Genomic DNA, 11,194 nt, shown 5'->3' on the forward strand with positions numbered 1-11,194 from the left:
GTCCGTGTCGTGTCGTGTCGTGTGTCGTGTGTGTGTGTGTGTGGGGGGGGGGGGAGCTTCTGCTGCCGCAGTGAGTGATACTTTTAAGAGTTTTTTCCTTTTTTGTTGTTCCTAGCACGTGATTGCCTTGGTTGCGTTTGTCCGCAATGCTCTACTGGCCATTCTTCTGCGCCGCCTATACTTCCTGTGGTTGTGTATTTGTGAGGAATGGGGAAAGCTTCTCAGTTGCTCTTGCTTCTATATATATTCTCTTTCTTCCAGCGTCGAGGGGAATGTCAGCAGACTACATTCAGCTTGTCGGTACAGATGTGCCCGGCAGTTATGGCAGCTGCTGCTTCAGTGGTCAGGTGCAGCACGAGGCACTGCGGTGCCCAACGCAGCTGCTGACCCTGTCCGAGACACCGCCGCAATCATCGGAAGCAGCACCGGCAATGAACGGTGATGGCCAGCTGTTATTCTTCAACTGCCCGGAGGGTGTGCAGCGCTTTAGCTCCGAGGCGAATGTACGGCTGGTGCGCACCCGTGGCTTCTTTTTTACTCGCTGGGCCGCGTCAGCAGTGATGGGCATGCCTGGGCTGCTCTTCACGATCAACGACGCCGGTGTTCGGCATGCCAACTTCTTCGGCCCAAGCAGTCATTCCCTTAGCGTGGAGAGCGGTGCTGAGGCCTACACGCAGCGATTACCGTTGCATGCCGAGCGCGCGGATGTTGCGGGAGTGGAAAGCATGTTAGAAGCATTGCGACGGCATTACTTTTGGTACAGGGCGATTAGTTTTCAGCAGATTCGTGCGGGCGCGGTGCACCGCCAGTTGCCAACCACGTTGCCATGGAACTACGTGTGTGAGGTGCCACTGCGGTCCCTTGAAGAAGCGGAGGGAGGAAAGGTCTGTGAGCCTCCATGTGACGCGTCAGCAACCGCGTCCCCGGCATCCTTCTTTGTCTTGGCGCTACGGCTGAGCCCCACAAGCGCCCTACTAGGCTTCCGTGTCTCACGCAGGGCCGCAACGTCCTCGGAGGAGACGTACAGCTACGCCATTGTGCACGCACCCACGGCGTGTTTTGACCCTCAACGTGCGAAGGCGCTTGGTGTACCGGCAGGGCCAATGTACGGCCAACTGAAGCAGGGCATCGGCGTGTGGGTCGACGATGAGCAGACTCCTCCGCATGGGACGCATGCCGTGGAGAAGCCGCGCCGTTTCATTTCTCCCCACAGCGTGAAACAGGCCACGGTGGGCAGTCGATGCATGTACGTGTCACTTGTACTCGACGGCGATGACTGTGCGGAGGTTGCGGCAGCGTTGGAGTCGCTTTTTGGCCGCGATGAAACAACCTGCGAGGGCCAATGCGAAGAGGAGACGACACTTGATACGGAAGGCAAGAAGTTGCGAGGTAGTGAGCTTTGCCGTTTTCTTGCACAATGGCAGCCCTCTTTTTTGTTCTGCGACGACCACCACGCCGCCTCCGAGGCGGCCCCGGCCACGGCGCCACAAGCGACGGAGCGCACGGTTGTTCTCACGCATGTTGTGCACGTGCAGCAGTTTGATTTTTTTGCGCCGTTCAAGACGGGCACCGCTGGGGCCGCGGAGGCACATTATATCACGTCTATTTTTGCGGATGTGCAACGTGGGGTTCGGGAGCAGGCTATCCAGTGCTTCCGCAATGACGCGAGTGCCGGCGACGCCACTACCGCTGCGCTTATCGCGACGGGAACAACGCACCATTTTTGCGCCGCCGTGCAGCAGAAGTTTTCTGCCTTTCCTACTGCTCTTGCACATCGGTATCACCTTAACTGCATCGCAGAGGCGCAGTTTCCCATAGCACGCTCATCCGCAGCGGAAAAAGAGCTTGCCACCATGAAACAGGGCCCTGACCCAATTTGGCCATACAGCGTGAAGCACCAGTTAATTCCCGCAGAGGCTGCCGACCGCATCACAGATCACACAAACAGTTCGGCTTCTGGTCCTGCCACCACTGTTGCGTCGCCGTCTTTGTTATGTCCCAGCACCAAGCAGGTGAAGAAGGGTGGTAATTTGAGGAAAGGGGATGTGACAGGCCTGCTGCGGTACCCGACGGCACGCTCAGCTGTTGATATGCTCTCAGCACAATTCCGCTGTGCCGTGAGTAGGGCACGTGAGCAGATGTCAGGTGTGTTTACACCTTCGTCTTCCTCTTTGACTCGGCCTCAGGGAGATCACCACGATTGTCTTCATGGTACTTGTGGTCAGGACGATGACAGCAACACATGGCACCTTGATGGCGGAGGGGCCCTGACGTTTTTGGGTACCGGCTCTGCCGTCCCAAGCAAGTACCGCAACGTGAGTGGGACGTACCTTGAGGTGATGTATCATGCTCGTCGCAGCACAACCCTTTGCAGGGCTGTTGTGGTGTTAGACTTCGGTGAAGGGAATACTGGGCAGCTAGCGATGCTTTGGGGCAATGGCTCTGGTAAGGTTGTGCTGCGGTTTTTCAATGATTTGGCCTTTGTCTTCATCTCCCACGCACACGCCGACCATCATCTTGGACTGATGTCTCTTCTTGAATTGCGGCATCGGCTGCGTGTGCAGATGGCGAAGGAGGAGCCAAGTTGCAGCGGCGCTCTGAAGGAACCCGTTCTCGTTGTATGCCCGCAGGAGGTGCACGAGTTCATGCAGGATACGTGGGGACGCTGTGCGGCGTACCGGCAGTGGTTACAAGAAGAAGTCACGTATGACATAATTCCTGCAGAACGGTGCCGGGCCGATGGGGCTTCCGCCGCCAGCTCAGTGTTTCTGCCGCGTCTTAACGCGGTGTGTGCGCGTCTTAGCGAGAATACGGTGATGACATCTTCTTTAGGAGGGTCTCGAACGCCACCACCAGTGTGGGGTGCTGAAGTTTTCCCGGTACATCACCCTGCCAATGCACACGCGCTGCTTCTGCGCTTCCCCGCCCCGGTGGGCGCTGCCGCCGAGTCCCGCGTCTTCCTCTTCTCTGGTGACACAAGACCGTCACCGCTTCTTATTGAGCGTTGCCACCAGTTTACCAGATGCATCCATCATGGCAGTGAACAGGAGAAGGGTGGAGATAGTGATGGTGGTGCCCACACCGAAGGTGTGTTCCTCTGTCTACACGAAGCCACGTTTGGCGAGGGCTGCGAGGAGGAGGCGGTGCTGAAGTGTCACTCCACACTACCAGAGGCGCTGCAGGTGGCGGCGGCCATCCGTGCGAAGCACATTGTGCTTAACCACTTCTCGCAGCGGTACCCGAAGTTGCCGGGGCTCATGAAGTCACAGCTGGATGGAAGGGACGTCGATGTATGCTGCAGGCGGCGGAAATTGCGGATGGCAGAACCAGCGACAACCCTCATTGAGCAGAGCCATTCTGAGGATGCTGTGAACTTGTCTGAGGAGGTCAAGCAGAGAGACATCCCAAGGCTACCGCCGCGCGACGCGTTGAGCCCCGATGCCAGGTCGGGTTCAGGGGCAGCTAGAATGTGTTTTGGTTTCGACTTCATGCGGCTCTCCTTCGCGTCGCTGGAGAGCCAACAGACGGCGCAGCTGACGCCGCTTTTCGTGCAGCTTCTGGAGGAGTACGAGTCGTGGGGCGTCGGCACGACGAAGCGGCTACGCAATTAACACGGATAAAATAAAGGATGAGACAAGATCCCTAAAAGAAAGAAAGGGAGCGAAAGAGATATGGAGAGGGAAAAAAGGTGTGCAAATGAGAAATAGTGTAGCTGGTGGAAACAAAGCTCATGGCGCGTGTCTGCCGCTCTGTCCGTGTGTCTGGGAGTGCCCGCACTTATTACTGCGAATGTTTTTTTTTTTTGTGTGTGTTCTTTTATTATTATGTTTTTCTTGTATGGCTGGTTCTTGTGATTTATTCCCATCACCACCGCCCTCATTCTCTTTCTCTCTATTTTCAATTTTCAACTCTTGATGGAGGCTGAGGCTGGAGGAGGCAGCGACGTCACGGACTCGCAACACCCTGCACACGCATCCTTTACTCACCCAGATATTTATTCGCACACATACACACACACGTGTAGAGTGAGAATATATATATATATAGAGAGAGAGAGAGGGTGAGTGAGTGTGTGCGAGAGGCATAGATATTTTTGCTCAGTTGGGGTCTGTAGGTGTGAGTGTGAATAGCCGCCCTTTTCTGCGGCTGTTGGCGCAGAGTGGGTGGAGGCGGTCTGCCATTTGTGTAGTGTGCCACGGTGCCGAATATGCTGAGGTTGCCATGGCGTGCAACAAGGCTGCTGCGTGCGGCAAAACGCACCGTGGCCTCCGCTGTTGCGCAGGGGGCTAAGCGAGCCCCGGCAGCTTCCGCGGCGGAGCCACTGACAGCCAGTGCGGCCCGGGCGGCAGCACCCACAAAAGCCGCAGGGCAGCGTAAGCCTCAGCGTCAGGGCATCCGAAGCAGTAGCGAGAACAGCAGGCCGGCAGCAGCGGCGGCGCCTGAGGTTGCTGTAGCGTTGAAAGACATTAGAACAATCTCAACGACGTCCAATTTTGTGCCTGACAACCGCGAGAAGGTCCTACAAATATTTCAGCGCCTGGCGGAGATCAACAATGCACTCCAGGAGCGGTACAAGGCGCAGTCGTACCAGATTGCTGTGGACAACCTCAAGCGGGATGACTTCATCTTTGTGCATCTTCCACCGAACATCATGCAGCCCGGCGTGGATGACACGCAGAGAGCGGAGCAGTTAAATGCCGTGAATGCGACACCCGCCGTGGGGGAGAAGCTTAAGGCTAAAATTGTGGAGATCCTCTCCACAGGCGACCTTGCGGAGCTCCACAGCCTGCAGGCAAAACCCATCATCCGAGCTATTCAAGACCTCACGCAGGTGCACGGTGTCGGCCCCCGCACTGCGGTGACATTTTACAAGAAATACGGCATTAAATCCGTTGTGGAGCTGCAGCAACGCATGCAGGAGCACGACACCGAAGCGATCGCGGGTAGCGCTGGTAGCAAGAAGAGTTCCAAAAAAAAATCCACGGGTAATGATGATGCAGTCTTGCACCTTACCGAGGCACAGCGTTTAGGGCTCAAGTACTATCGCGATATCATGCAGCGCATCCCGTACGAAGAAGTGCGCCTGCATGAAGCCTTTTTGAAACTGCGGCTGCGGAAGTATCTTGGAAAAGGTTACGAACTCTCCATCTGCGGAAGCTACCGACGACGGCTGCCAACCTCTGGCGACATTGACGTGCTCATCACACGCAAAACAAACGGCAAGGTCCCCGTCACCCGCCAAAATAAGAGCAAAAAAGGCAACACGAGTAGCGGGGAGCGGGTCTTGGCACCGCAGGAGGTGCTTGCGGCCTTCGTGGCGGCCCTCAAGCAGGAGCGATACATTGAAGCAACCCTGGCGCAGGGGGCAACAAAATTCATGGGGGTGAGTCGTTTGAAGAGCTACAACTACAACGCGGGGGCGACAATCCCAAGGCTGTACCCTGCACGGCGACTCGATATTCGTTTTGTCGAGCCGGAGTGCTTCCCCGCAGCGCTTCTGTACTTTACTGGCAGCAAGAACTTTAACGTCGTCATGCGGGCAGAGGCGATCAAGCAAAACTTTGTACTGAACGAGTATGGTCTGTTCTACAACGGCGCAGCCACACCTGCGAATGCTGAAGAGGGAAGCAAAAATAGTAGTAATAACAACAATAAACCTAACAATAATAACAATGATAGTGGGAACAACACGACACGGGGCCGGTGGAATGCGGAAGCATTTCAAAAGTTGGTGCGGGCCCAGTACTACTCCGCTAAGTCCCCTGCATTCATGGACGACGACGACGACGACGGCGGTGGGGACGAGGACGACGGTGACGATGGCGACGGCGAGGATGCCGGCGGAAGGAAGCACCGGAAGAAGGGTTTGGAATTACGGCAACGACAACTGCAGCATGGCCTCGCCGTTCTCTGGCGTGAGGTGGAGGCACGGCGTGTAAAGGTGAAGCACGAGCGTGACGTTTTTGACGCATTAGGCATGACCTACGTTCAGCCGGAGCAACGTGAGATTTGAGGGGCGTCTGCAACCTCGCCACTTCCCACGTGCATCAGGGCTGAGACATACTTGACGAAGCAGGAGCTGCGGGCCCCTCGGCCGCGCCCCTTTTCATCCATAGAAACAGTAACGAAGTGAGCAGAGCGGCAATGCCCAATGGTGTAGCATAGAGCAATAGCGAGGGAAGGGGGAGAGAGAAACGCACACGCATGTGCCTTTTTTTTGTTCTTCTTTTCTTTTAGAAAGCGAAGCTCCATCCAAAAAAACAGAGACAAAAATGTTTAGTTTTTATTTTTTCCGCGCGTTGTTGGTATTAACTCCACGCGGTCGTTGCATCGTCCACACACGTCTGCGGCTTCCTTGTCCTCGCCCTGACCGTCTGTTGACGGCCCTGACTCCCCCTCATGTTTTTGTCTCTTTCTCTCCTGCGCGGTTGCCTTTGGCTCCTCCCACACGCACACACGGTCGAGGCATAACGATCCACCTGTTCCTCACCGAAGTGGAAACGAAGGGAAACCAGACAACAACATAGAAGTATAAGAAGTGAGGGGAGAACAAGAGAAAAAAAGAGAGATAAGCATCTAATAAAAGCGAAGAGGGTGACAATAGAAAGGAATAGGAGACGAGAAGAAGATAATCTGTACGTTACACACAACACAGACTGCGACAAGGCATATATAAAAGAATAATGTTTCGTCGCACGTTCTGTCGCCTCAATTCGGATAGTCGTGAGAACATCATCCGCATCTTCAAGGAGATGGCGGATCTAAACAATGCCCTCGGTGAGAAGTACAAGGTGCAAAGCTACAACCGCGCCGTGAATAGCCTCAAGACGAACCTCGATCTGCCGCTGCAGACGGTGGAGGATCTGGAAAGGTTCCCCGGCTTTGGCTCAAAGTTGCTGAAGAAGGCGGAGGAAATCATCATGACGGGTAAGCTGGAGGAGCTCGAGAAGAAGACAAAGCCGAAACTCAAGGCGATTCAGGAACTCACGCAAGTACATGGCTTCGGTCCGCGCGCGGCGGCTTCCCTCTTTGATCGCGAAGGCATATTCACTGTGGAGGAGCTCATAGAAAAGGCGGATCGTATTCAGTTAACAGATCAACAACGCGTGGGTGTGCGGTACTTTCATGACATCAATGAGAAGATTCCCATGCATGAGTCTGTCTTACATGAAAACTTCCTCCGTGAAAGTGTGCAGATGAGGCTTGGCTCTGAGTATGAGCTTCAGGTCTGCGGTAGCTATCGCCGCCGGCATCCATTCAGCGGTGACGTCGACGCGATACTTGCGCGCTCGCTGAGCGCCGCACCACTCGACGGTCCAGTGACGGCCACTGGCGTCCTCGGGATCCTTGTGGACTACCTTCAGGAGCGAAAGTACCTCGAGGCGACCATGGCCCAGGGACCTCTAAAGTACATGGGCATGTGCCGCCTTCCTCCTCGGGTAACAAATGGGGCAACAAAGCACTACAAGGCCCGACGGGTGGATATTCGGCTTATTGAAGCGCGATCCGTGCCTACCGCCTTGCTCACCTTTACCGGTAGTAAGAATTTCAATGTGATCATGCGTCAGGCGGCCATCAGTAAGGGATATCTCCTGAACGAGTACGGTCTTTTCAAGATTGGAAGTCCGGAGGAGGTAAAGGCGCTGCAGGAGCGGGTTCGGGCGGGCAAGACCGCTGGAAACAAAGCCCTCGCGACGGACGCCGCCGCGGAGGAGGGCGTTGACCCTGTTGTGTCGGTTATTAGTGGTCACTCTGCAAAGATGGAGACTTTGGGGCTCACGAAGGAGGAGTTGGAGGTGAAGCGCGTGCACGTCACGTGCGAGAAGGACGTCTTCGACGTCCTAGGCATGCCGTTTGCAAAGCCGGAGAACCGCGACCCGTAAGCAGGGGAGCGTGACAGGCGCCCAGGGTAAACAAGCAGGAAAAACAACAATAAAATAACCCCCCACCCCCACCCCCAATCAAACAAAAAAAAAGACAAGGAAATATAAAAAGAGGGGCGGGGACCTCGCGCTTGCTGCAAAAGGAATCGCGAGGCATGAAACAAAACGATGACCCTGGCGCGCAACTGAACAAAACGAGACTGAAAAGAAGAAAAAAGGCAAACCCTCCAAACGAGGGGAAAAAAGGGGGCGAAAGAAAGAGATGAGGATGGGGCTTTTATTTTTCTCAAGAGCTCTTGACCGCACATAGAGTGAGTGAAGGGGGCAGGGAGAGCGAGCGACAGAGAAAGAGAGAGAGTAATGGTGTGAGGAAGAGACGGGGAGTATAGAGGTAGATGAAGAGCTGAAGGCGGTGGTGGGAGTCAAGCAATCCGCATACATGAGCGAAAGGACAACGGAAGACGGCAGGGAGGGAGAGGCGGGGAGGAGGGAGAGAGGCGCACCGGGGTTGTAACGTCCAATTATGGTCGTTGCGTGCTGTGCTGGGTGTGTGCCACCCGAACTTGTCGACGCGCTCCTCCTCCTCCCCCATTCTGCTCCTTTTGTCTTGCGCACAAAATCCCTCGTTTTGTTTGTTATTGCTTTTGTTTTCTTCAATACGTTCTTTACTCCTTTTTCGTTGTTTTTCCCCCCGTTCTACGAAAGTATATATATATATACTTTTTTGCCGCGGTGCAATTAACCCCTGCAACAGTCTGCTTCCCCTCTCCTCCTTCCCTCCGCTCTCTCTCTTTTATTTGCCTCTCCCACTCACCCTCACGACAGCATAGATGAAAACAGAAACAAAAAAAAATGGGGAAGAAAAAGTAGGGGCTGGAAAGCAGAGAGTGAGAAGTGTGTGAGAACGTGTGTGGTATAAAGCAAAGACTATTATTACTACTACTAATGCAGCCACTACTGTGTTTGCGTGTGTGTGCGGATGTGGTTCTTAGTCATCCCCCCTTCTGTTTTATTTCCCCTTCACTCCACAGTGAGGAGAATAACAAAGGGAGAAAAATGGGACTGAGAAAGAAAAATATCTTCTGTTTTGTTCTTTCCTTTCTAATGCCCTTTTCTGTGCACTTCCTCTCTCCAGCCGCACACGCATATGCCAAACCCAGCTACCCACGCACGCACTACCCCACAATGGTGGATGTCCGCCTCAGGCGGAACTGCGGAGGCTATGGGTATGACTTCTTTGTTGGTGTATCCCTGCGCTTCGGTCAGTGAACCACTCTCAATTTATCGTTTTGTGAATTTGTCGTTTCTGTTTTCTCTCTACTTATTACCGGGGCGTGGGCGCAAACAAAAAAAAAGAGCAAGGGTGCGTAAGGGGTGGGAGTGGTGCAGAAAGAAGTAACGAAGGAGGCGGTGCTTCTCTCTGCGCAGAGAGGGACTCACACCCACACCCGCATAAATACTATTTTCAGCTCTGAAGAAATTTGCTTCTCCGTTATTCTTCCCAACAATGTCCTCAAAAAAAGCTTTGGTTGAGCACATTGATGCCCACCGGGGGCGCGGTCTTGTGGCGAAGGCGGACTTTAATGAAGGTGACTCTATTCTTCTTGCACCGTATGATATTGCCGTGCTGTATAGCCCCTTTGTGCGCAACACGTGCTATCGCTGTTTTGAGCCCGTTGTGGAACTCCGAAAAGAGGAGGATGCAGAGGCTGCGGCAAATACAGAAGGAGAAGTAAATAAGGAGGAAATGTGTTACGAATGTTCTTCCTGCAAGCATCTTGCATTGTGCTCCAGTTGCGTGAAGGATTTGGTTGCGGAGGCGTGTGGGCTGTCTGGCGGGGCTGTGCCCGCCGCATCGTTGAGAGACAATGGGCGTGAAGGAGCTATGCTGCACACGCATCCCCTTCTAGAGGCGCATAAACTGGCCTGCGCTTGGTTTTGCACGCTCCCTGATTCCGTGCGGGCGGGTGATACGGACTACCTGCGTTTTGCATTGCAGTACGGCTCGCGTGAAGTTCTTGGTGACACCCGACTTTTGCTCGCCGTCAAAAAGTTGTGCACTAATACGGTCCAGCAGTTTACGGAGACGCACCGATTTTGCGAATCCTTTGCGAAACTTGTTGTGGAAACGTTTGCCCCACAGGGATACCGCGTGGATATGGAGCACCTGCGCGACGTCCTCCTCCGCACCAAGAGCAACAGTATTGGCTACCCCTTTAATGAGGAGACGACACTCGGCTGGTCACTACAGGAGGAGTTTTGCATGATTAACCACAGTTGCGTCCCCAATGCGGCGGTTGTGCGCCCGAAACGCACAACAACGGCGGGGGCGTGTTCGATGGAGCTTGTGGCGCGACGCCCCATTAAGGCAGGGGAAGAGATTACAATTGCATACGTCGACGTTGAAAGCTACACAAGCGACGTAAAGACGAGACGCCGACATCTGATGGAGGGTTACGGGTTTCTCTGCCGCTGCCCAAAGTGTGAGCCTGACACCGCCCCTGCGGCACCCACAACCGCGCATGAATAATAACATAAATTCCACTGCGCCAGTCTTTGAGGTATATATCTTTCTCTCTCTCTCTCTCTCTCTCTCATACACACTGCTCGTGTCTGTCGGTGCGCCCATGTGATGATATGCGGGTAATATCGGAATAAGACCCTTCCCTCTTCATTATATCTTCATATTAGCGCGCCCAACAAAGTTACACGTGCTGACGACGTCCCGAGCAGTAAACAAAGAGGTGCTCTCTTCATTTTTGTTTGTTTGCGTTCACGGTGCAGTCCGCTCCAGCGAGCGTGGGAATTGTTCGTGGTTGACAAACGGAAGGTCCTGCAAATAACTTTTCGGGGTGGTGTTGTTCCATTTGATGCACGGAAATAGGATTGAGCAGCCACGTCTGATCCTCCTCGAAGGGTGTCTGGTCCACCTTGCCAGGGACCTGCTGCATGGGCCGGGGCCTGTTCACATCGTACAGCGGCGTGGGCTCAGCCGAGTGTGGGGTCGGCCGCTTCCTGCAAAAGACGATTGAAAGACCCAGTGTGGGCGCAAGTTTGGAAGTTTGACCTCGTTGGGGTCCGCTGCGCCACCGTCGCCCAGTGAGGCGTGGAAAAGGGCACGCGGCGCGGGCCGTAGGGAGGCGCAGGGAACAGCGCCAAGACGAGACGGCCGAGCTGCCCTGCGGGTGCCAGGCAGCGGGGCCACTAGACCACGGATCACCACCACTCTTTCAGTGACGGGATGCAGCTTCGCCTCCAACAGGGCATCTTCCGGCAGACTGCTTATCGGAATTCCCGCAGTAGGCGTGCAC

At 54.6% G+C, this 11,194-nt stretch overlaps 4 protein-coding genes and 2 pseudogenes across 4 annotated transcripts, besides 5 other annotated features; 5 read left to right on the plus strand and 1 right to left on the minus strand.

Annotated features, from left to right (window-relative positions):
- Positions 1-3: 3 nt before the first annotated feature.
- Positions 4-43: a microsatellite.
- Positions 44-272: 229 nt separating this feature from the next.
- TraAM80_04382 (ribonuclease Z) lies at positions 273-3,611 on the plus strand (the record flags this gene model as incomplete). The annotated part of the gene is made up of 1 exon (XM_029381315.1): positions 273-3,611. One exon carries the CDS (start codon positions 273-275, stop codon positions 3,609-3,611), a length of 3,339 nt encoding a protein of 1,112 aa, XP_029238868.1.
- Positions 3,612-3,792: 181 nt separating this feature from the next.
- Positions 3,793-3,835: a microsatellite.
- Positions 3,836-4,207: 372 nt separating this feature from the next.
- TraAM80_04383 (putative mitochondrial DNA polymerase beta-PAK) lies at positions 4,208-6,013 on the plus strand (the record flags this gene model as incomplete). The annotated part of the gene is made up of 1 exon (XM_029381316.1): positions 4,208-6,013. The coding sequence occupies one exon, from the start codon at positions 4,208-4,210 to the stop codon at positions 6,011-6,013; it is 1,806 nt and encodes a 601-aa protein (XP_029238869.1).
- Positions 6,014-6,534: 521 nt separating this feature from the next.
- Positions 6,535-6,626: a sequence feature (GA-rich).
- Positions 6,627-6,683: 57 nt separating this feature from the next.
- TraAM80_04384 (DNA polymerase beta) lies at positions 6,684-7,883 on the plus strand (the record flags this gene model as incomplete). Its single annotated transcript, XM_029381317.1, has 1 exon — positions 6,684-7,883. One exon carries the CDS (start codon positions 6,684-6,686, stop codon positions 7,881-7,883), a length of 1,200 nt encoding a protein of 399 aa, XP_029238870.1.
- Positions 7,884-8,191: 308 nt separating this feature from the next.
- Positions 8,192-8,286: a sequence feature (GA-rich).
- Positions 8,287-8,344: 58 nt separating this feature from the next.
- On the plus strand, positions 8,345-8,745 carry TraAM80_04385 (hypothetical protein; annotated as a pseudogene).
- Positions 8,746-9,390: 645 nt separating this feature from the next.
- On the plus strand, positions 9,391-10,413 carry TraAM80_04386 (histone-lysine N-methyltransferase ASHR2; the record flags this gene model as incomplete). Its single annotated transcript, XM_029381318.1, has 1 exon — positions 9,391-10,413. The coding sequence occupies one exon, from the start codon at positions 9,391-9,393 to the stop codon at positions 10,411-10,413; it is 1,023 nt and encodes a 340-aa protein (XP_029238871.1).
- Positions 10,414-10,451: 38 nt separating this feature from the next.
- Positions 10,452-10,479: a microsatellite.
- A 179-nt stretch (positions 10,480-10,658) lies between these two features.
- On the minus strand, positions 10,659-10,882 carry TraAM80_04387 (hypothetical protein; annotated as a pseudogene).
- Positions 10,883-11,194: the final 312 nt, after the last annotated feature.

The sequence above is a fragment of the Trypanosoma rangeli genome (assembly GCF_003719475.1).
Source record: "Trypanosoma rangeli strain AM80 chromosome Unknown Tra_15.4_contig_00127, whole genome shotgun sequence".
In the NCBI taxonomy this organism is placed as follows: Eukaryota; Euglenozoa; class Kinetoplastea; order Trypanosomatida; family Trypanosomatidae; genus Trypanosoma; species Trypanosoma rangeli.